The sequence below is a fragment of the Schistocerca cancellata genome, chromosome 10, assembly GCF_023864275.1.
Source record: "Schistocerca cancellata isolate TAMUIC-IGC-003103 chromosome 10, iqSchCanc2.1, whole genome shotgun sequence".
Taxonomy (NCBI): domain Eukaryota; kingdom Metazoa; phylum Arthropoda; class Insecta; order Orthoptera; family Acrididae; genus Schistocerca; species Schistocerca cancellata.
In genome coordinates, this window is record NC_064635.1 from 72,240,955 (window position 1) to 72,264,487 (window position 23,533).

Consider the following 23,533-nt stretch of genomic DNA (forward strand, 5'->3'; position numbering starts at 1 on the left):
TAGATACATCCTTTAGGAACAATATTTTCATTTCTCCACATAATTTCCATCCCTCTCAATTGCCTTACGCCATCTTGGAACCAGCGCCTGTATACCCGCATGGTAAAATTCTGGACCAACCTGATGGAGCCACTGTTTGGCAGCGCGCACAAGGGATTCATCATCTTCAAACCTTGTTCCACGAAGAGAGTCTTTCAGTTTCCCAAAGAGATGATAGTCAAATGGAGCCAGACCAGGACTGTAAGGCGGGTGTTTCGGTGTTGTCGATCCGAATTTTGTGATCGCTTCCATGGTTTTTTGACTGACATGTCGCTGTGCGTTGTCGTGCAAAGCAAAATGTCCTGCTTTTGCCGATGTGGTCGAACACGACTCAGTCGAGCTTAAGTTTCTTCAGTGTCATCACATATGGATCAGAATTTATGGTGGTTCCACTTGGCATGATGTCCACAAGCAAGTGTTCTTCGGAAAAAGCCATAACTTTTCCAGCAGAAGGTGAGGTTTTGAATTTTTTTTTCTTGGGTGAATTTGCATGATGCCACTCCATTGATTGCCTCTTCGTCTTTGGTGAAAAATGATGGAGCCATGTTTCGTCATCTGTCACAATTCTTCCAAGAAATTCATCTCCACCATTCTCGTACTGTTCGCTGCATACCGGTTTTCTTGTTTCTTTGTGAGCCACTGTGAACACCCTAGGAAACCACCTGGCGCAAACCTTTTTTAACGCCAGCACTTTCAGTATTCTCCAAACACTTCCTTCCCCTATCCCAACGTAGCGTGACAATTCGTTCACTGTGATGCGTCTGTCAGCAGTCACCAATTCGTTAATTCTCTGCACATTGTCTGGAGTGTGTGCAGTACGAGGCCTGCCACTGTGAGGACAATCCTCAATACTGCCGTGCCCGCTTTCATCACGTAACGTGCTTGCCCACCGACTAACTCTACTGCAATCGACAGCAGCATCTCCATACGCCTGTTTCAACCTCTTGTAAATGTTCCCTACTGTCTCGTTTTCACAGCACAGGAATTCTATGACAGCACGTTGCTTCTGACGAACGTCAAGTGTATCAGCCATCTTGAAGACATGCTGTGACGGCGCCACTCGCGGGAACAGGTTGAACTAAGTTTGAAAACAAGCGGGAAGGATGTATCTACACACTGTAAAAGTTTCACACATGCAGAATGAAAACTGTATTTTTACAAAAATAGTGTGCATTTCTTTTGGAGTGACCCTCGTACTTTTTGGTGTTCCGATTTTTTTGCCGTGCCAGTGTATTTGTAGTGTAATAACTCCTTTGTTGTTGACATTCTTTAGCGAAGATACTGAGTGGGTAACTTGTTTTCCAGCTGCCCATGATGGGTATGCGACAGTCGTCGGTGGAGAAGTACCTCAAGAAGTCCCTGGCCGATCTGCAGTTGGACTACGTGGACCTCTACCTGGTGCACAACCCTGTCGGCATGCAGGACGTCGACGACGGGACCTTTCCGCCCAAGGGCAAAGACGGGAACGTGCTCCTGGACCTAAACACAGACCACGTCAGCATATGGAAGGTAATGCATTTATTACAGATAACTGCAGCACAACTGGGCACGAGCAGGGAGTAAAAGTACCGGGCTTCTGACACCCAGAGGAATATTTTTCTGGACAAACGTGGCAGCACTGCGCTCAAGGACAATGTACTGGCAGTGGAGGGCACGGTCGTTCGTCTCTGTTGCGAATCCCCCAAGCTGCGAGGTGAGGCGAGTAATCTGTTTTCCTCTTCGGAAGAAAAAACGCACCGTTCCCTACCTTTAACTAAATCAAAACTGTAAACAGGGATCCTCTGACGAATGATATCTGAACTTTTTCTTAAGAATTTACTTTATTTACTAGCGATTCATCTAGACATTAACACATTTAGTCACATTATGTGAGCGTGGAAGTAGTTGCCAGGGAATAACTGATGAAATCAAAATGAAATTGCTTTTAACAAATGGGAATTTTATTCCTAAAAGCCTTTTTTTTTAAGAAACAAATTTAAAATTATAAGCAGAAAGCACCCTCTAAATTTCAAGTTACAATTTATTCAGAGGCAGAAAGAAACAAAATTTTGCGTGTATGAGGTTTCGGGCTGAGAACCTTGCCGCTCCCCTTTGACACGGGCGTAGTCACGACCGCTCTCAACAACCTCTGAAAGACTACACTGGTACAAATCTGCGACACACCAGATTACTTTAAAGTAAAAGTTTTAACAATTCACACAAGCACACAAACTACGCACGCCGTAGGAGCGATGAAAATGGTACAAAACACTAAAATTAAAAGATTAACTTGCCACCGATGGTGCAACTTGATTTTAACTTCTAAGAAAAATCTTACGGTGGAAGGGTGGTAACTTTATATACTAAAATGACCATTTAACTAAAAGCCCATGAAATGCAATCTTGCATAAAATTATACAAGGTTGGCCAAACATGCTCTACAGTACACATATACCACCTCTCAAGATGATAGGCAAGATAAAAACATATTTCAGGAAACAGGCCGTTACACTTCAACCAATAAATTCGTTAACACACCGAATCAGACAAACATGACAGAGGCAGCTATTAACGTATGGCAGATTGATAGGGAGGTTACCGAACAACCCCAACCGCAGGTTACTCTAACCCGCCCCTACTCCACAAGGGAAAAACGGTCCACCCAATTTATAAACCACCACCTTCCCGCGGGTGGGCAAACGAAGAAGAATGGTGGGACGATCCCAAAGCAAAACGGCTGGTGATCCACCAAGAAAACAAGTAGAATTTAACAAGAGTAAATCAAACAACATATCACCAATCACTTAACTTCTAATAAACTGCGATTTCTCGAGAAGACCTGGCGCAGCACCCCCAAATCGCTCTCCCGAACCGTCCACTGCCAGCCGCTTCAGCGGACGCAGGAAGGCGCGCCTGTCTCCCGTCTCACGGCGTCGCAGCTCGCACCGGTCAGACTGATGTCGTGGGTTGACTCCTGTTGCTCTCATGTCGATCGCGGAGCCATTACCCCTCGCTATACAGCGCGGCCCACTGGACTCACGTGGCGACCTCACACGCGCCGACGCTCAAGTCAGACAAGTCATCTTGTGTCTCAGTGCGCGACCGAACAACCGATCGATCCAACTGCCAATGACCGTTGCCTGAGCAAACTCGAGCGGTCTGGCGGCCTAACGCGCAGACTCAGATGCAGGAACTAAGCCCCGACCGGGTGACTACTCGCTGAGTTCTCTTACTGGCGGAGTGGAAAGACTCTCAATTTGCCGGCTTTAAAGGTTGATTGAACGACAGACATACTAGCACTCCGAACGACAGACAGGCGCTAACTGCCTAACAAATGCGGACGAGAGACAGACAAGCAAGCTGAGGACGAGAGACTGACCCAGACTGACCTTTTTTTTCTTTATTGTTATTTTCAAACCTGGGTACAGGCAGGCCAGCAGCAGCATGCTACGCCGCTCTTTGGCCTCAGAGAAACACAAGATATAAATGAAGACAGCGAGAGAAAAAACATGGTGGACATAGAAACGGAGACAATCACTTTTTAAAATACATGGAGCCGTTGACGGGCGTAGAGTTCAAGATAAAATTTGTTCAGACACTTGGACAGAGACGAATATTGTCACACGAGAACGTAGGTGCACAAAAACGAATAACACTGAACCACTTAAGCACAAAACGACGACACACACAGAATATGAGGCGTAGATCTCCGGCGCACGAATGTTCACTAACCGTGTACGAGTTTGGGGACCTGCCAAGAAAGGAGGAGGGGGGGGGAGAGGGAGAGGGAGAGGGGAAAGCAGATGCCAAGGGCAGGGGAGATAGGGGGAAAGGACGAAGGGGGAGGAGAAGCCCAGGGAAAGAGGGGAGGAAGGAGGAGACGGAAAGAGAAGGGAAGGGAAGGGAGGGAGGGTGCCGAAAGGAAAGGACACAGGAAGTGGGGGGGGGGAGGATCAAAGGTGGTAGGAGGGGTAGATGGAGGGGAGGAGGACATCATCAGGGAGGGGGAGCTGACGGAAGCCACCTTAGGAGAGAGTAAGGAGGGTGGAGAGATGGAGACCGGGTGGGACATGGGAATACAGGAGCGGCAGCGGGCGGGGGTGGGAGAGGATGGGGGAGACTAGTGGGTGAGGAGGATCGAGTTTGCGTGAGGTGTACAGGTTCTGTATCCTTTCAAGGAAAAGGAGGAGGTGGGGGAAGGGGATGAGATCGTACAGGATCCGCGTGGGGGAGGAGAGACGGATGCGATAGGCGAGGCGGAGAGCATGGCGTTCAAGGATTTGGAGGGATTTATAAAAGGTAGGGGGGGGGCGGAGATCCAAGCCGGATGGGCGTAGCAAAGGATAGGGCGGATGACGGATTTATAGGTGTGGAGGATGGTGGAGGGGTCCAGACCCCACGTACGGCCGGTAAGGAGCTTGAGGAGACGGAGTCGGGAGCGTGCCTTGGCTTGGATTGTCCGGAGATGGGGAGTCCAGGAGAGGCGACGGTCGAGGGTGACGCCAAGGTACTTAAGGGTGGGAGTGAGGGCGATAGGACGGCCGTAGAAGGTGAGATAGAAATCAAGGAGGCGGAACGAAGGGGTGGTTTCGCCTACAATGATCGCCTGACCAACTGGTGAGCTCATAGCGCCCTTTAAATGCCCGTGAACCGGCAACCTTTCCCCTTTCCCACCAGAGGGAGACACCAAAGCTGCGATTGCCACAGCGGCGCTACCTCCAGAAACGGAGAGCGACTGCTTCACACTACGCGCTGCGGCGCGCTCTTCAAAACAGCAATTTTTTTACCACGACTCAATATTAATGCGTAAAAGTGATGTAAGTTTAAAGCTGGTAGAATGAGTGTGCATGGTTAACAATGTAGTGGGCGTCCATCAAACGTGACTGATGCTGAGGTGAACAACATCGCAGATATGATTGGCACTGGACTAGATAAAAACAACGTTTCCAAATGTATCGCCACGCGGAGTGTCAGCGCGGTTTAAGGCGCCACGTCACGAACTGGGCGGCTCCTCCCACCGGAGGTTAGAGTCCTCCTTCGGGCATGGGTGTGTGTGTTTGTCTTAGCATAAGTTAGTTTAAGCTACTTTAAGTAGTGTGTAAGTCTAGGGACCGATAACATCAGCATCTTGGTGGCTTAAGACACACATTTGAACATTTTCCAAATGTATCGAGACCTCATCTGCTATAAAATCATTACCGAAACACTTTATATGTGAAAACTGTTTGCCAGGCGGGTACCAGAACTTCACAGATTAACAAAACGACAGCAAAATTGCAACTTCATCGGAATTTCTCGAACACTTGCAAATGAAATGTCAGGTGCTTGAATTTGCATCCCTGAAAAGACAATCAATGCAGTGGGGACATCCCTATTCATCACCAGCTAAACAATTTAAAACCATTGTTTCGCGCCGAAAAATGATGCTCACTGTCTTCTGCGATAGTGAAAGGCGTCTCCTCATTCAATTTTTACCCTATGAGGAAACAGTTCTGCGCGGTACTGAAAATTTCTAAAAAAAAAAAGAAAAATATTACGGCGGGAAATGTGCAACGAAACAAGGGCGATGTTATCGAAAGCAGTCTACTTGTTCTATGAAAAAGCACGTCCCCGAATAGTAAATGACACAAAGCACTTCTTGGATTCATTCGGTTAGGAGTTCAGCGACAACCCTGCTCGCAACACTTCACATTGTCAGCTTTTGACCTCTCTGACGTTTATGAGGGGTAACAGGTTTTCAGCAGATGGTTAGGTCCAGATTTTTGTCAACAGTTGGCCGAAAAGGCAGTGGATAACTTTTTTGTTGAACATACTGGAGAGCTCTTCCGTCAGCTCGGAAAGTTCAGTAAGAATGATGACCAAGTCGAAATATAATCGTTGACAAATGCAGCTGTGACTAAAAATTTTCGTACGGGGGACTACCCTCTCAGCGAAGATGCGGACTGAAAATGGGGAAGCCCATTGAGATAAGAGGCTTAGACAAAGCCCAGATCATTATTACGCAGAGCCTGTGAACGAGCACCTCGAAAGCGGGGAAGCTGGTCCAGTGTTTACGAGCTACTGTCGTGGGCATCTAGGGAAAAGAACATTGAAACTACCACTAGAAGCTAAATGGTTGGACGTTGACGACGGAAGCTTGTCTGCTCTGTAAAGTATGGCCGAGCGGTTCTAGGCGCTTCAGTGTGGAACCGCGCTACCACTACGCTCGCAGGCTCGAATCCTGCCTCGGCCACGGATGCGTGTGATGTCCTTAGGTTAGTTCGGCTTAAGTAGTTCCAAGTTCTAGGGGACTGATAACCTCAGATGTCAAGTCTCATAGTGCTCAGAGCCATTTGAACCATTTTTTGTAAAGTAAGATAGTTGGTGGTGTGCGGCATCACTGCCGAATGAGCGCAATGGTGGCGCATGCACAAGTGTTTCGGAACCCACCGTTCTTCGTACATTGTTGAAAATGGAGCTCCACTGCAGACCACCTCTATATGTTCACATGTTGACCCAGCGACATCCTCGATTGCGATTGCAGTGGACACGGGACCATCGGTATTCGACCGTCGATCAATGGAAACGTGTCGGGTCTTCGGGTGAATCGGTTTTGCTACACTATGTCGATGGTCCTCTGCACAAACGCCGTCATCGAGGTCAACGGAGGTTCGAAACGTACAGCGCGCCACGGACGCAGGCTGGTGGGAGATGCATTACGAGGTGCATTCAAGTTCTAAGGCCTCCGATTTTTTTTCTAATTAACTACTCACTCGAAATCGATGAAACTGGCGTTACTTCTCGACGTAATCGCCCTGCTGACGTACACATTTTTCACAACGCTGGCGCCGTGATTCCATGGCAGCGGCGAAGGCTTCTTTAGGAGTCTGTTTTGACCACTGGAAAATCGCTGAGGCAATAGCAGCACGGCTGGTGAATGTGCGGCCACGGAGAGTGTCTTTCATTGTTGGAAAAAGCCAAAAGTCACTAGGAGCCAGGTCAGGTGAGTAGGGAGCATGAGGAATCACTTCAAAATTGTTATCACGAAGAAACTGTTGCGTAACGTTAGCTCGATGTGCGGGTGCGTTGTCTTGGTGAAAAAACACACGCGCAGCCCTTCCTGGACGTTTTTGTTGCAGTGCTGGAAGGAATTTGTTCTTCAAATCATTTTCGTAGGATGCACCTGTTACTGTAGTGCCATTTGGAACGCAATGGGTAAGGATTACGCCCTCGCTGTCCCAGAACATGGACACCATCATTTTTTCAGCACTGGCGGTTACCCGAAATTGTTTTGGTGGCGGTGAATCTGTGTGCTTCCATTGAGCTGACTGGCGCTTTGTTTCTGGATTGAAAAATGGCATCCACGTCTCATCCATTGTCACAACCGACGAAAAGAAAGTCCCATTCGTGCTGTCGTTGCGCGTCAACATTGCTTGGCAACATGCCACACGGGCAGCCGTGTGGTCGTCCGTCAGCATTTGTGGCACCCACCTGGATGACACTTTTCGCATTTTCAGGTCGTCATGCAGGATTGTGTGCACAGAATCCACAGAAATGCCAACTCTGGAGGCTATCTGTTCAACAGTCATTCGGTGATTCCCCAAAACAATTCTCTCCACTTTCTCGATCGTGTCGTCAGACCGGCTTGTGTGAGCCCGAGGTTGTTTCGGTTTGTTGTCACACGATGTTCTGCCTTCATTAAACTGTCACAGCCACGAACGCACTTTCGACACATCCATAACTCCATCACCACCTGTCTCCTTCAACTTGTCGATGAATTTCAATTGGTTTCACACCATGCAAATTCAGAAAACGAATGATTGCACGCTGTTCAAGTAAGGAAAACGTCGCAATTTTAAGTATTTAAAACAGTTCTCATTCTCACCGCTGGCGGTAAAATTCCATCTGCCGTACGGTGCTGCCATCTCTGGGACGTATTGGCAATGAACGCGGCCTCATTTTAAAACAATGCGCATGTTTCTATCTCTTTCCAGTCCGGAGAAAAAAAATCGGAGGCCTTAGAACTTGAATGAACCTCTTATGATATGGGAGACATTCTTCTGTGCATTCATGGGGCCTGTGGTAGTAATCGAAGACACGCTGACAGCTGCGAACCATTTGCATCCCTTCAAGCTCGATCTGTTCCCCGACAATGATAACATGTTTCAGCAGTATAATTGTCCGCATGTCGGAGCCACAACCGTGCTACAGTGGTATAAGGAGCATTACAAAGAATTGGTGTAAATCCTGTGGAACCCGTTTGGGACGGTATCGGGCGCCATCACCGCGTATGGAAATCAGCGGCCCGTTATTTACGCGAATTACATGATTCGTGCGTAAACATCTAATGCCACATACCTCCAGAAACCTACCAACAACTGTCGGATACCTAAGACGTAGAGTCAGTGATGTATTTCGTTCCAAAGACGGACAAACAAGCAGGTGGTCACAATGGTTTGGCTTATCAGTGTATCTGCAAAACTCTGGTTTCCCGCTAAAAGAAACTTAATGGGGGACACGTCTGTGACAGACGCTGTTTTGGAGGCTACATACAGCGCCGCCACCTATAAGAACTCCATGAAACTGTAGCGGCTGGGAATATTCCATGATGTTCGTAACCAAATTCTATACCTTTTTCCACCGAAATTGGCGATGAAAAAAACCTGTTGCATATTCTTACAGTATAATGGAAAAACTGGTAGAAGCCGACCTCGGGAAAGATCAGTTTGGATTCCGTAGAAATGTTGGAACACGTGAGGAATTACTGGCCCTACGACTTTTCTTAGAAAATAGATTAAGGAAAGGCAAACCTACGGTCCTAGCATTTGTAGACTTGGAGAAAGCTTTTGACAACGTTGACTGGAATACTCTCTTTCAAATTCTGATGGTGGCATGGGTCAAATACAGGAAGCCAAAGGCTATTTACATTTTGTACAGAAACCGGATGGCAGTTATAAGAGTCGAGGGAGATGAAACGGAAGCAGTGGTTGGGAAGGGAGTGAGACAGGGTTGTAGCCTATCCCCGATGTTATTCAATCTGTATATTGAGCAAGCAGTAAAGGAAACAAAAGAACAATTCGGAGTAGAAATTAAAATCCGTGGAGAAGAAATAAAAACTTTGAGGTTCGCCGATGACATTGTAATTCTATCAGAGACAGCAGAGGACCTGCAAGAGCAGCTGAACGGAATGGACAGTGTCTTGAAAGGGAGGATATGAGATGAACATCAACAAAAGCAGAACGAGGATAATGGAATGTAGTCGAATTAAATCGGGTGATGTTGCGGGAATTAGATTAGGAAATGAGACGCTAAAGTAGTAAATGAGTTTTGTTATTTGGGGAGCAAAATAACTGATAATGGTCGAAGTAGAGAGGATATAAAATGTAGACTGGCAATGGCAAGGAAAGCGTTTCTGAAGAAGAGAAATGTGTTAACATCGAGTATAGATTTAAGTGTGTGGAAGTCGTTTCTGAAAGTATTTTTATGGAGTGTAGCCATGTATGGAAGTGAAACGTGGACGATAAATAGTTTAGACAAGAAGAGAATAGAAGCTTTCGAAATGTGGTGCTACAGAAAAATGCTGAAGATTAGATGGGTATATCACATAACTAATGAGAAAGTATTGAACAGAATTGGAGAGAAGAGAAATTTGTGCCACAACTTGACTAGGAGAAGGGATCGGTTGGTGGGGCATATTCTGAGGCATCAAGGGATCACAAAATTAGTATTGAAGGGCTGCGTGGAGGGTAAAAATCGTAGAGGGAGGCCAAGAGATGAATACACTAAACAGATTCAGAAGGATGTAGGTTGCAGTAGATACTGGGAGATGAAGCAGATTGCACAGGATAGAGTAGCATGGAGAGCTGCATCAAACCACTCTCAGGACAGAAGACCACAACAGTTGTGGTACACGCAACCTTAGAGAACAGTAATAAGACTTCGCCGACCATTCTGGAGTAACTATGACGTCAAAGATATTTATCTAAGAAAATTTAATGCGGGTATAATACCCAAATTTTCCAGACGTCTGGTATCTTTGACCAAGAACATGTGATGAATGTTTGATCACATTCCTTTGTCAAAAAGCATTTGATAGTGTAACACCGGCCTCAGCCAAGAATCAGTAACCTTATTGTGTGCTCAGTATGAGTCATGCCTACTGACACATGTATGAACGTCTGGAAATGTCGAAATATCATTAGAAGCGTTTTGAAGAGAAAGGAGGTTCAAAAATGGTTCAAATCGCTCTAAGCACTATGGGAGGTCATCAGTCCTCTAGAACTACTTAAACCTAACTAACCAAAGGACATCACATACATCCATGCAGGATTCGAACCTGCGACCGTAGTAGCAGCGTGGTTCCGGACTGAAGCGCCTAGAACAGCTCGGCAGCAGCGGCCGGCGAGAAAGGAGGATATTTTGTCAGCTCATGGAAACTGTTGATGAGACATGGATATACGACCACGAACCACACACAAACTGGCACAGCATAGAATGATAACATCGATCTTCATCTGCAGCAAGAAATTTCAGAGCTAAGTTTCTGCAGGAAAGTGGATAATGACAGTATTTTGAGATGCGAAATGATTAATTGCACTCCAATGGCCGAAAGGTGAACAGCAGCAGTTGTGAGTTATTGCGAAATCTCAAACACAAAATAGATACGAAGGTGAGATTTAGCTTGAGGATAGTGACTCCATTATACTGATGATAAAAAAGTCCACTGGATTCAAAATCGTGGTTCTGAGCTGATGGAGCTCCCCCCGTATAGTCCTGATAGAGCTTCAGGTGATTTTTCGGTTTCTGATCCAGTGAAGGGTCACCTCCATGAATCCAATGTGTTTACTTGGATGACGAAGTTGTGGAGACAGTGCAAGTGTGCAAGTGCACAAAGCCACAGAGCTTCTTCAAGGGCGGAATTAGGAACATTGGTAAGAGTTGGGCCAGGAGAATAGGAGTTGAAGGACGTTATGTACGACTTGCAGTGGCAAATACTGCATAGTGCAGCTGAAATTATTTGTAACATCGGCTCCTCCATTTATGTCAAATTTTTGTCCATTCTTAAGGGGATCATACCCTGCATATCTAACCCATGTTAATGTAGGGAAGTATTTGACCCCTTTCTGAAAAAACTATTTGATGCAGGACCTTAATATTTTTACTGTATGTCACATGATGCTAATAGAGTCAACCGTACTAAAATCTACTTTATCCATTTTATAGTTTTTAAGAAATAATTTTTAATTTTATTAACAAAGAATATAAACCTTTTTCTGCAGAAAATATTTATTTGAACTTCCTAGCGGGGGAATATTAATGAATGCAGTACCAGAGGTGGCTTTTTATGTTATGCAGAGTCTGAAAATTTCATTCATTTATCTATGATAGTTTCTGATATAATAGGGCGTATCTACTAAAAATTTTAGTTTGTGGAAAATTGAGTTTAAAGAAAAAACTTTTGGAATTTGTTACTTACAGTTAATTAAAACTGTCCTGCTGCGTATGATGGCAATTCTTTGGCCCCTAGCAGGACTTCCAGCTTCTTTTTCACCTTCCTGGATGTTTGTCTTGCTTTCTTGGCCATATTAGATGCAGAGCTCTCTGCACCGGCTATCCTCATTTTATCGCAATGTTGCAGCCCAGTGATCATATTTTCACCAGGATTAAATCCCAGCTTTTTCAGTACCCAAAACTTTCCATTATTACTACAATTGAATGTAATAACAGCACCATGAGCTCCTAGTTTCAATGTATGCATTCCTACAAATACAGTTTTAGGAAGGCGGTTCCAAATTATGCTGTTGAAACATTCATTTGGATACTGTGTCCGCCCATGTAGACATTTCCTTACAAGGTCAGGATGAGCCAAGTCTCTGAAAATAGGTTTAACTGGTGTAATAACAGCAGCAGGAAGAGAATGCTGGTGAGCATAAGATTCCTCAGTTGTCTGAGCCCTATTGTATTTGCACCACGAATTTTCTCCTGATGGACACAATTCATGACATGGCTTATCACCAGTAGAGGACTTATGGAAGAATATCGCCCAAACATTTATCTTCATTGCCTCCTGATTTTCTTTATTTCTCCTAATTGCCCGCCCATAGTATACCTGCAAGTTTTCAATCACACTTGAACAGAACTAACCGCCTATTTGAATGCGTTTTGTTTACAAACAGCAGAAACAAAAGAATACCGACCGTTGCATTCCAAGGATAGCCAACAGACTCAGGAGTAAGAATGATATTCCTAACGTGCAATGTAGGGGATATAAAGATCTAATTACCATTAAAATTGCTACACCAAGATGAAATGCAGATGATAAACGGGTATTCATTGGACAAATATATTATACCACAACTGACATGTCATTACATTTTCAGGCAATTTGGGTCCATAGATCTTGAGAAATCAGTACCAGAACAACCACCTCTGGCCGTAATAACGGCCTTGATACGCCTGGGCATTGAGTCAAACAGAGCTTGGATGGCGTGTACAGGTACAGCTGCCCATGCAGCTTCAACACGATACCACAGTTCATCAAGAGCAGTGACTGGCGTGTTGTCAGTTGCTCGGCCACCACTGACCAGACGTTTTCAATTGGTGAGAGATCTGGAGAATGTGCTGGCCAGGGCAGCAGTCGAACGTTTTCTGTATCCAGAAAGGCCCGTACAGGACCTGCAACATGCGGTCGTGCGTTATCCTGCTGAAATGTAGGGTTTCGCAGGGATCGAATGAAGGGTAGAGCCACGGGTCGTAACACATCTGAAATGTAACGTCCACTGTTCAAAGTGCCGTCAATGCGAACAAGAGGTGACCGAGACGTGCAACCAATGGCACCCCATACCATCACACCGGGTGATACGCCAGTATGGCGATGACGAACATACGCTTCCAGTGTACGTTCACCGTGATGTCGCCAAACACGGATGCGACCATGATGATGCTGTAAACAGAACCTGGATTCATCCGAAAAAATGACGTTTTGCCATTCGTGCACCCAGGTTCGTCGTTGAGTACACCATTGCAGGCGCTGCTGTCTCTGATTCAGCGTCAAGGGTAACCGCAGCCATGGTCTCCGAGCTGATAGTCCATGTTGCTGCAAACGTCGTCGAACTGTTGGTGCAGATGGTTGTTGTCTTGCAAACGTCCCCATCTGTTGACTCAGGGATCGAGACGTGGGTGCACGATCCGTTACAGCCATGCGGATAAGATGCCTGTCATCTCGACTGCTAGGGATACGAGGCCGTTGGGATCCAGCACGGCGTTCCGTAATACCGTCCTGAACCCACCGATTCCATATTCTGCTAACAGTCATTGGATCTCGACCAACGCGAGCAGTAATGCCGCAATACGATAAACCGAAATCTCGATAGGCTAGAATCCGACCTGTGTCAAAGTCGGAAACGTGATGGTACGCATTTGTCCTCCTTACACGAGGCATCACAACAACGTTTCACCAGGCAACGCCAGTCAACTGCTGTTTGTGAATGAGAAATCGGTTGGTAGCTTTCCTCATGTCAGCACATTGTACGTGTCGCCACCGGCGCCAACCTTGTGTGAACGATCTGAAAAGCTAATCATTTGCATATCACAGCATCTTCTTCCTGCCGGTTAAATTTCGCGTCTGTAGCACGTCATCTTCGTGGTGTAGCAATTTTTATGGCCAGTAGTGTATATGCAGAAAAGTGGGTGAAAGAAAAGTGGGGGTGCCACGTAAACAGACGTGGTCGGAAAATGCTCTTTAAATGCTCAAAAAAAATTTTTTTTCGGAGAAATACTTTTCAGAGTACTTTAATAAAACTTTAATCTATCGAAATATAATGAAAACCGAAAATACATTTTTTTCGACCTGAACCACGGCGTGGACCCCTTAACGCCACACATGGGTACAGCGTGCTGTTAATGCAACGGTGTAGTGTATTAGGTGCGCCGATCTGCACGTTGGGCTTGCTCTGTGCAGGGGATGGAGGCGCAGGTGGACGCCGGACGGGCGCGCTCCATAGGGCTGTCCAATTTCACCGCGCGCCAGATCAAGCGGGTGTGGCAGTCGGCGCGCATCAAACCCGCCAACCTGCAGGTGGAGATGAACGCCTACTTCCAGCAGCGCGAGCTCAGGGCCTTCTGCCGCGCGCTGGACATCACCGTCTGCGCCTGGGGTCCGCTGGGCACCCCTGGCATCTACACCTTCGTGGAGAGGCAAGGCGGCGATGTCAACAAGTACGTACTTCCTAATCTCCCATCAACAGACGACTTACGCACAGTTTGGACGAAAGTCGTGTGAAGGCACGAGGGCTCGACTCGATCGTTGTCTGCTGAGTCATCTGCGGTGCGTTTGTCTCCGCGCAGTTCTGATGAAAATGGATTTCTAACGCCCAAAATGCAAATCTGCAACTATACGACTCGCGGTGGACCGTCAATTGTCACTTGTGATTACGCAGAGGCGACGAGATGTCCATTGTGATGTTTAAAGCTTTCCTGGCGTACTGATTGTTCCATAAAAACGTGTGCCTGCCTGTGACAGGACGTTACTGATATCCGGCAGTTCTCCCGTGTTTTTATGGAACGAGATGTCCATTTGAAACGTCCCCTTAGAACAATTGTACACGACTGTGGTTAACCTGACACACAATAATTTTAGCGCAACGCAATCTGACTATCAAAAATCCCTGCAAAAGAATGGCCCTGAGTAACATTAAACTATACCTTTCAGAAATCACTTACCTCACAAAAATCTTCGTTACTCGAACTACTGCAATACAGCGAGCGCCACTACTGCCAGCTAAATAAAAGATTCAAACTACTGAAGGCACTAACTACTGATAGGGATAGTTAGCAAATGAAAGATTTTAATAGAGAACAAACAATGTATTTACCTTAATATTCATAATTGACATCCAGTATTACAAATTATCAAAACTCCGCCATCTCTCTCCCCACATCCACCACTGCTGGCGGCTCACCTCCAACTGCGCAACGCTACGCGCTGTTAACATCCAGCTGCCCCTCTACAATGGGAGACAACAATGCAAACTAGCCACAGACTGCACACAGCACAGCCAGTGATTTTCGTACAGAGAGCGCTACGTGGCGGCGGCGTTACCAATATAAGAACCTAAACAGCCTACTTACATAAAGAAAACATAAACAGCCTACTTACACATTCATCGCCGGCTGGAGTCGCCGAGCGGTTCTAGGCACTACAGTCTGCAACCGCGCGACCACTACGGTCACAGGCTCGAATCCTGCCTCGGGCATGGTTGTGTGTGATGTCCTTAGGTTAGTTAGATTTAAGTAGTTCTAAGTTCTAGGGGACTGATGACCTCAAAAGTTAAGTCCCATAGTGCTCAGAGCCATTTGAACCATTTGTCCATTCATCGAACACTTGTGTTCATCCTAGACCCAGCTGACGTTGGAAACCTGAATTCACGTCTGATCTCTGACACACTATGACCCGTACATCTTTCACCGATTTTCAATCCCACATTCACAAACTTGCGACATGCTGTCCTGTTCATTTCACTCATTTCTATTATAGGCTACTGAAGTATCGTTTCGACAGTAGCAGCGAAGTAATAACTACACTGAAAACTCATTACAGGCTAAAAATATGTACCAGGCTGTGATTGGTAAGAAAAATTTCTCTTTCTTCGTAGTGAAGCTCCAATCATCAACACACAAGCTGAACTTTGGTACAGCCCTCTGTGGGCTCAGCTTGAAGACAACTCCCATAAAAATGCTCACGTCTGTGTGAATAATATTCTCTGTTGCTAGTGTAAAAATTCGTGGTCTGCTTTGCTATGAAATTCATCTGAACTGTCAATCAATTCTTCAGCATTCTGTGCACTACTAAATGAATGATTTACACTGTTTCTCATAAGTCAAGCAAATTCTTCAGATCTAAAGAAGTAACAAAAGTATTTTTTGTCCAATGCAGCTGGAAGTGTAGAGGGAATGACGTAACTTTCTGTTGATCTATTGTGGAATTGGGACAGCGGCCGGTCAAATATTTAACAAAAAATTCGCCGAACAGGCATGCAGATTGAGAAGTTGTTTTATTTTATTTTAGTTACCATTTTCGGCATTTCATTATGCCATCTTCAGACCCCATACCACTTCACAAAAGTAATAGGTATTGGTATATTGGTGCCATATGTCTCTGGATGTCTTGAATTCTCAAGTGCATCCTTCAAAGAATTGACTGCAATTGCGTAGTCAAATTTTCAAAGGAAGCACTTGAGAATTCACGACATGCAATATGCCAATACCGATTATTTTGGAGAGGCGCATATGGGTCCTGAATATGGCATAATGAATTCGCGAATTTAGTAGCGAAAATAAAATAAAAGAACTACTCAATTTGCACCGCTGTTTGGCGAACTTCTTTGTTAAAGGAATAATGCAATGTGGATAAAACAGTTGCAAACAAATAAGCTATATTTGAACTCAGAATGCGGTAGAAACCATTAACTCCCTTATCCCTAATTCTCTAAGAACCGAAACGTCCAAAAGCTTGTTTTATACGTATCTAAATGTTTGTGATGTCATATCACCTGAGCTGGCAAGGAGACTCAGGTATCGATGTCGGTCGGTGAGGCCTGGCACGAAGTCGGCGTTCCAAAACATCCCAAACGTGTCCTATAGGATTCAGGTCAGGACTCTGTGCAGGCCAGTTCATTATAGCGATGTACATTATGAACAGTGGCTCGATCGTGTTGAAAGATGCAATCGCCATCCCCGAATTGCTCTTCAATATTGGGAAGCAGGAAGCTGCTTATGTGGTGTCACCGCCAGACACCACACTTGCTAGGTGGTAGCTTAAATCGGCCGCGGTCCATTAGTACATGTCGGACCCGCGTGTCGCCACTGCCAGTACTTGCGGACCTAGCGCCACCACATGGCAGGTCTAGAAAGGCGGACTAGCACTCGCCCCAGTTGTACGGACGACATTGCTAGCGACTAGACGTACGAAGCCTTCCTCTCATTTGCCGAGAGACAGTTAGAATAGCCTTCAGCTAAGTCCATAGCTACGACCTAGCAAGGCGCAGTTAACCATATCTGGAGAGAGTCTTACTTGTATTCACCATAAACGATGTATACCAAAAGGATGGATTAAAGTTAAGTATTCCCAAAGCAACGTACTTTTCTTATTAGCATTCATTGAGCATCCTGTTTCAGACTTCACGATATTCTGGGTGAGCTTATAGCGTGCCTATTCGGCCCCTTCTAAATAACACTGTGTCGGCACTTCTGTCGACACATAACAGCTTAAAACGTCAATGTAGGCCTGTGCTGTGATACTTCCACGCAAGACAACAAGGGGTGCCAGCGCCCTCGATTAAAAACACAACCACACATAACACCACCGCCTCCGAATTTTACTGTTGGCACCACACGCGCTGGCAGATGACGTTCACCGGGCATTCACCATACCCATATGCCATCGGATAGCCACATTGTGTACCGTGATTCGTCACTCCACACAACGTTTTTCCACTGTACAATCATGCACTGTTTACGCTCCTTACACCAAGCGAGGCGTCGTTTGGCATTTACCGGCGTGATGTGTGGCTTATGAGCAGCCACTCGACCATGAAGTCAAGTTTTCTTACCTCCCGCTTAACTGTCATAGTACTAGCAGTGGATCCTGACGCAGTTTTGAATTCCTGTGTGATGATCTGGATAGATATTTGGCCATTACACATTACGACCCTCTTCAACTGTCGGCGGCCTCTGTCAGTCAACAGATGAGGTCGGCCTGTACGCTTTTGTGCTGTACGTGTCCCTGCACGTTTCCACTTCACTATCACCTTAGAAATAGTGGACCTAGGGATGTTTAGGAGTGTGGAAATGTCGCGTAGAAACGTATTACACAAGTGACACCCATTCACCTGACCGCGTTCGATGTCCGTGAGGTGCGCAGAGCGCCCCATTCTGCTCTCTCACGATGTTTAATGACTACTGAGGTCGCAGATAAGAAGTACCTGGCAGCAGGTGGCAGCACAATGCACCTAATACGAAAAACGTATATTTTTGGGGGTGTCCGGATATTTTTGATCACATAGTGTAACTGGTCTCGGAACAGAAAAGCAACTACAATCTCACTGCAGTAGAATAGCGTCAGGACCGGATGAGATATCGATAAGTTTATACAGAGATTATGCGAAAGAACTTGCCCCCCTTCTAGAGGCAGTTCATCGTAGATCGCTTGAGCAATGAAGGGTACGAATGGCCTGAAAAAAACCGCAGGCCATTCTCAAGAAGGCTCGTAGGAAGACATAATTACAGGCCTATATGGTTGTGGAATTATGGAACCTGTTTTATGCTCATGAATTATGATGTTTTTGGAGAACGATAATCTCGTTCATACAAATCAACATGGATCCTACAAAGAGAAATCTTGCGAAACTCACTTTGGTCTATTCCCGCATGAGATTCATAGCATTGTGGACATCGGCGTCCAGGTTGATGCCGTGTTCCTCGACTTCAGAAAGGCATTTGGCACCGTCCCGCACTGCCAGTTACTGTAAAGCAGTAATAACCGTGTCGGACCAGATTTGCAACTTGATTCAAGACTTTCTTGCAGAATGAGTTCAGCAGGTCGCTCTTAACAGAACAAGATCGACAGATGTAAAGGTAGTTTTGGGGCTACACCAGTAAAGTGTAACTCGACCATTGCTGTTTACAACGTACGCAAATGATCTAGTAGATTTCGCACAAGCTCTTTAAGGCTGTTCGAAAATGATGCGGTTGTCCGTAAGGAAGTAGCAACGCTAGAAGCCAGTAACGATTTGCAGAAGGGCTATAAATGACTGACGAATGGTGCAGGCTCTAGCAACTGACCCTGAACGTAAGCAAACGTAACATATTGCTCATACATAGAAAAAGAAATCCACTACTATAGAAGTACATTATTGATTAATAACTGCTGGAAACAGTAGTCAGCGTATAATATGTAGGAGTAACTATCCGGAGCGACTGTAAGTGGAATGACCACATAAAACAAATAGTAGGAAAAGTAGATGAAGAATCTTAAGGAAACGTAATTCATCTGCTAAAGAAGTGGCTTACAAGGAGTTTGTTTCGCCGGTTTCTGAGTTGTTCTTCAACCTAGGTCACCTAGAAAGCAGGAGACCCTGTGTTCGAATCCCGGTCTGGCAGAGATTTTCACTGGTGGCCACTGATTCCGTTTAATCTCGCAATGCAACTGGCATCAGTAATCCCTTCCCTTCTCTTTCCTTTCTCCCCCCTCCATCTTCAGTTTACATGTTGATTCTACGAAGGACTAAGGCCTCTTAGAATTTTTAGTCAGATCGGTTGACAAAACTTTACTTTCATAGTCAGTGCACGCTTTTCTTGTTGCTCCTCTTTATCTCATTTTGATTTTAATGCTGTAGTAGTTCTCCTTAAAACGGTACGACACGTTTAAAAGTAGAGCAAGAGGAGATAGGGAAAGTCCAATGAGAAGCGGTGAATTTCGTCACGGGGCCGTTTAGTTTCGGCGACAGCGTTAGCAAGATACTCAGCAAACTCCATTGGCAGACGTTGCAAAAGAGGCTTTGTGTATCAGAGAGAAGTTAACTATTGAAATTTCGAAAGAACGCTATCCAGGAAGAGTCTGACAACATATTACTTTCGCGCACTAATGTCGCGCAAAATGACTACTACGAAAAAATTCGAGACATTAGAGCCAATACAGAGGCTTACCGACAATCAATATTCCCATGCGTCTTTTCCGAGTGGGACAGGACAGGTTCCTTCAGAGTTGGGTTGGGTTGTATGGGGGAAGAGATCAAACTGCGAGATCATCGGTCTCATCGGATTAGGGAAGGACGGGGAAGGAAGTCGGCCGTGCCCTTTCAAAGGAACCGTCCCGGCATTTGCCTGGAGCGATTTAGGGAAATCACGGAAAACCTAAATCAGGAAGGCCGGACGCGGGATTGAACTGTCGTCCTCCCGAATGCGAGTCCAGTGTGCTAACCACAAGGCCACCTCGCTCGGTTGCTGGCTCCCTATCCTACTTTACAGGGCGGGCAAAATCCTACAAGTTCTATGATGAGGCGTGGACGTCCCACGGCTTGTCATCTATTCAGTGTCACCATCACTGAAACATTTTATGTGGATACGTTATGGCCCCAGACTATTTAACTACACTCATGCAACTGCAGAATGTGGTGCCACACAACGTGGAACTACACTAAAGTGGTGCTAATAGCACAGCCACATAGGGAACACACACGACACAGATCGTGGGGTCCACGGTGTTGGTGATAAGTTGAGAAAACCGTCCCGAAGTGCATGTACTTCGACATCAATATCAGATATGATCACCATGCACACGTACACAGGCCGCACAACGGATTGGCATACTCTGTATAAGGTGGTCGAACAGCTGCTGCGGTACAGCATCCAGTGCCTGTCGGAGCTCCTGAAGTGTCCTAGGGGTATGAAGCCACGCAGCGATACGTCTACCGAGAGCATCTCAGACGTGCTCGATGGGGTTTAGGTCTGGAGAACAGTCAGGCCACTCCATTCGTCTGATATCTTCTGTTTCAAGGTACTCCTCCAGGATGGCAGCTCGGTGGGGCCGTGCGTTATCATCCATCAGGAGGAAGGTGGGACCCACTGCACCCCTGAAAAGGCGACATTCTGGTGCAAAATGACGTCCCGATACGCCTGACCTGATACAGTTCCTCTGACAAAGACATGCAGGGCTGTACGTGCACCAATCATAATCTCACCCCACACCATCAAACCACGACATCCATACAGGTCCCTTTCAAGGACATTAAGGGCTTGGTATCTGGTTACTGGTTCACGCCAGATGAAAACCCGGCAACAATCACAGTTCAGATTATACCTGGACTCGTCTGTGAAGATAACATTGGACCACTGTTCCAATGACCATGTACTGTGTTCTTGACACCAGGCTTTACGGGCTCTCCTGTGACCAGGGGTCAGTGGAATGCACCTTGCAGGTCTCCGGGCGAATAAACTATGTGTGTTCAGTCGTCTGTAGATGTGCGTCTGGAGACAACTGATCCAGTGGCTGCAGTAAGGTCCCGAGCAAGGCTACCTGCAGTACTCCGTGACCGTCTGAGGGCACTGATGGTGTTGTACACTGCGGACGTCCCGTACTGTAGCGCCTAGACACGTTTCCTGTCTGCTGGAATCGTTGCCATAATCTTGAGATCACACTTTGTGGCACACAGAGGGCCCCTGCTACGAAATGGTGTGTTTGTCCAGCCTCCAATCGCACTAGTATTCTACCCCTTATAAATACATTAATATGTGTTCTTTGAGCCATTTTCAACACACAGTCACCATTAGCACGTATGAAAACGTCTGCACACTTACTCGCTGCACCGCACTCTGACATGCACCAACACACCGATGTGTATGTGGACTGCTGCCAGCGCCGTGCGACGACCACAGGTCAAAGGCACCGCACGGTCATACCTCGAGGTGATTTAAACCCGCAAACCGCTCACCAGAGAGTTGTTTCACCATGTATCATCATTATCCTTAATTTATGAGCATGAGTGTATCACAGATATAATAAAATAGACTCTAAATGTTCATACGGTAATTTTCTGGCAGGCTTCGGAGCCGAGAGGGAGCACAGCAAGGGAAACTGGGCCAGTGGTAAATAGCACGAACGGCTTAATACCAGGGAGACTACGAGCAGTGAAACTTCCGTACCTTGTACGGCGAGTAGGAACATTCCACGTTGGATCTTTACACGAGAGAGGGAACCAATGTAGGCACAGAACGATGAAATATTCTGGAAGACAGAAAAGAAAACTGGAGGACAGCAGATGCAAGGTACTGCGTCCGAGAGCAGGGCAGGCCTTCAAAGCGCGTATATAAAGGACATACAGGAGCAGCGAAAATGAGAGTTGGCGCAGAAGTTAAAAAGAGCACAAGTGGATGCAACACTGAGCAGCTTCTAGAGGGTAGCAGCCACTGCTGATGGGACGATAAAGACTTCAACCACGAGAAGATAGTGGTACTCGGGTGGACGCAACTGCAGGTGTTAAATATGTAGCAACTTTATCTTGAAACTTCCTGGCAGATTAAAACTATGCGCCGAACCGAGACTCGAACTCGGGACCTTTGCCTTTCGCGGGCAGTTGCTCTACCAACTGAGCTACCCAAGCACGACTCACGCCCCGTCCTCACAGTTTTACTTCTGCCAGTACCTCGTCGGGGTACAAAGAAGATTGTGAGCCTAAAGTCTGAAGACAGGCACAATCGGGCGTACCCTGGAAACGGTGAAAGATTTCACCGGCTAATCTTTCTAACACCAGATCGAGTTAAAGTCCAAAACCAAATTAACATCAAGATGCAACGGCCTTTATCAAGACCACCCCTTGTGACGATCTCGATAAATATTGAGGGATTCTCTAGTCACAAGAGTGTTTTATTAGCAGACATGTGCTATAAGCATAAATGCGACGTATTGTTGGTGCAGGGAACACACCGGGGAGCCACCAGCCACAGACCTAAAATAGCAGGAATGGATTTGGCCATTGAAAGACCTCACGACAAGTATGGGAGTGCGATTTTCATCAGGCCCGGGCTCAACGTAACATCAGCCGCAATGACAGAAGTAAATAACATTGAAGTACTTACCATTCGCGCCCAGAAGTTCTCTGTGACGTCTGTGTACAAACCAGCAGATGTGGACTTTGTTTTCCATGAACCAAACAATTTTTCAAATGACCATATTAATTTTGTCATGGGCGATTTCAACTGCCATGGTGAAGCATGGGGATATAATGAGACTGATGAGAATGGTGTACAGCTTGAATCCTGGGCTGACACTAATGACCTACAACTCATTCATGACCCAAAACAGCCAGCATCGTTCAACAGCAGAAGATGGAGAAGGGGATACAATCCTGACAACATCTTTGTGAGTAGGAAGTTGGCAGCACAGTGCATGAAGCTTGTTGAAGAACCTATCCCAAGTACACAACACAGACCCGTCGTTTGTGTTGTGAATGCCATGGTTAAACCAGAGGAGGTGCCTTTCCGAAGACGGTTTAATTTAAAAAAGGCAGACTGGCAGAAATTTAAAGAGCAATTGGACGAAGAGATTGAGAAAATCCCTCCTCGACCAGATGAGTATGGTAGATTTATCGATCTTGTGAAAGGGATCTCAAGGAAAAACATCCCAAGGGGTTGCCGTACCCAGTACATCCAGGGTCTGACCGGCAGCAGCAAGGCCTTACTTGACAGGTACCAAAACCTGTTCACTCAGGACCCCTTCAGCGAAGATACGATGGAGGCTGGGGAGGAACTAATGCAGGCTATTGCTGAGGGTAAGAGATCACGGTGGTGCAAACTAGTCGAGAATCTTGACATGAAACAAAACAACAGACGTGCGTGGAAATTACTGAAAACCTTAAGTGGAGACCCAACTGACCACCAGCAGAAAAACAACGGAGTAACAGCAAATCAGATTGCTAGCCAACTTCTGAAGAATGGGAAAACCAAAGGGAAAAGAGGAAGGGAAAGAGTTATACCCCAAGAA

General features: G+C 46.1%; 1 protein-coding gene across 1 annotated transcript in view; it reads left to right on the forward strand.

Annotated features, from left to right (window-relative positions):
- Positions 1–23,533, forward strand: part of LOC126106632 (1,5-anhydro-D-fructose reductase-like) — a 49,606-nt gene that overhangs the window by 13,759 nt on the left and 12,314 nt on the right. Inside the window, exons 3-4 of the mRNA XM_049912987.1 lie at positions 1,345–1,548; positions 13,958–14,214. Of these exons, the coding sequence (XP_049768944.1) occupies positions 1,345–1,548; positions 13,958–14,214 (461 nt within the window). The remainder of the gene's footprint in view (positions 1–1,344; positions 1,549–13,957; positions 14,215–23,533) is intronic.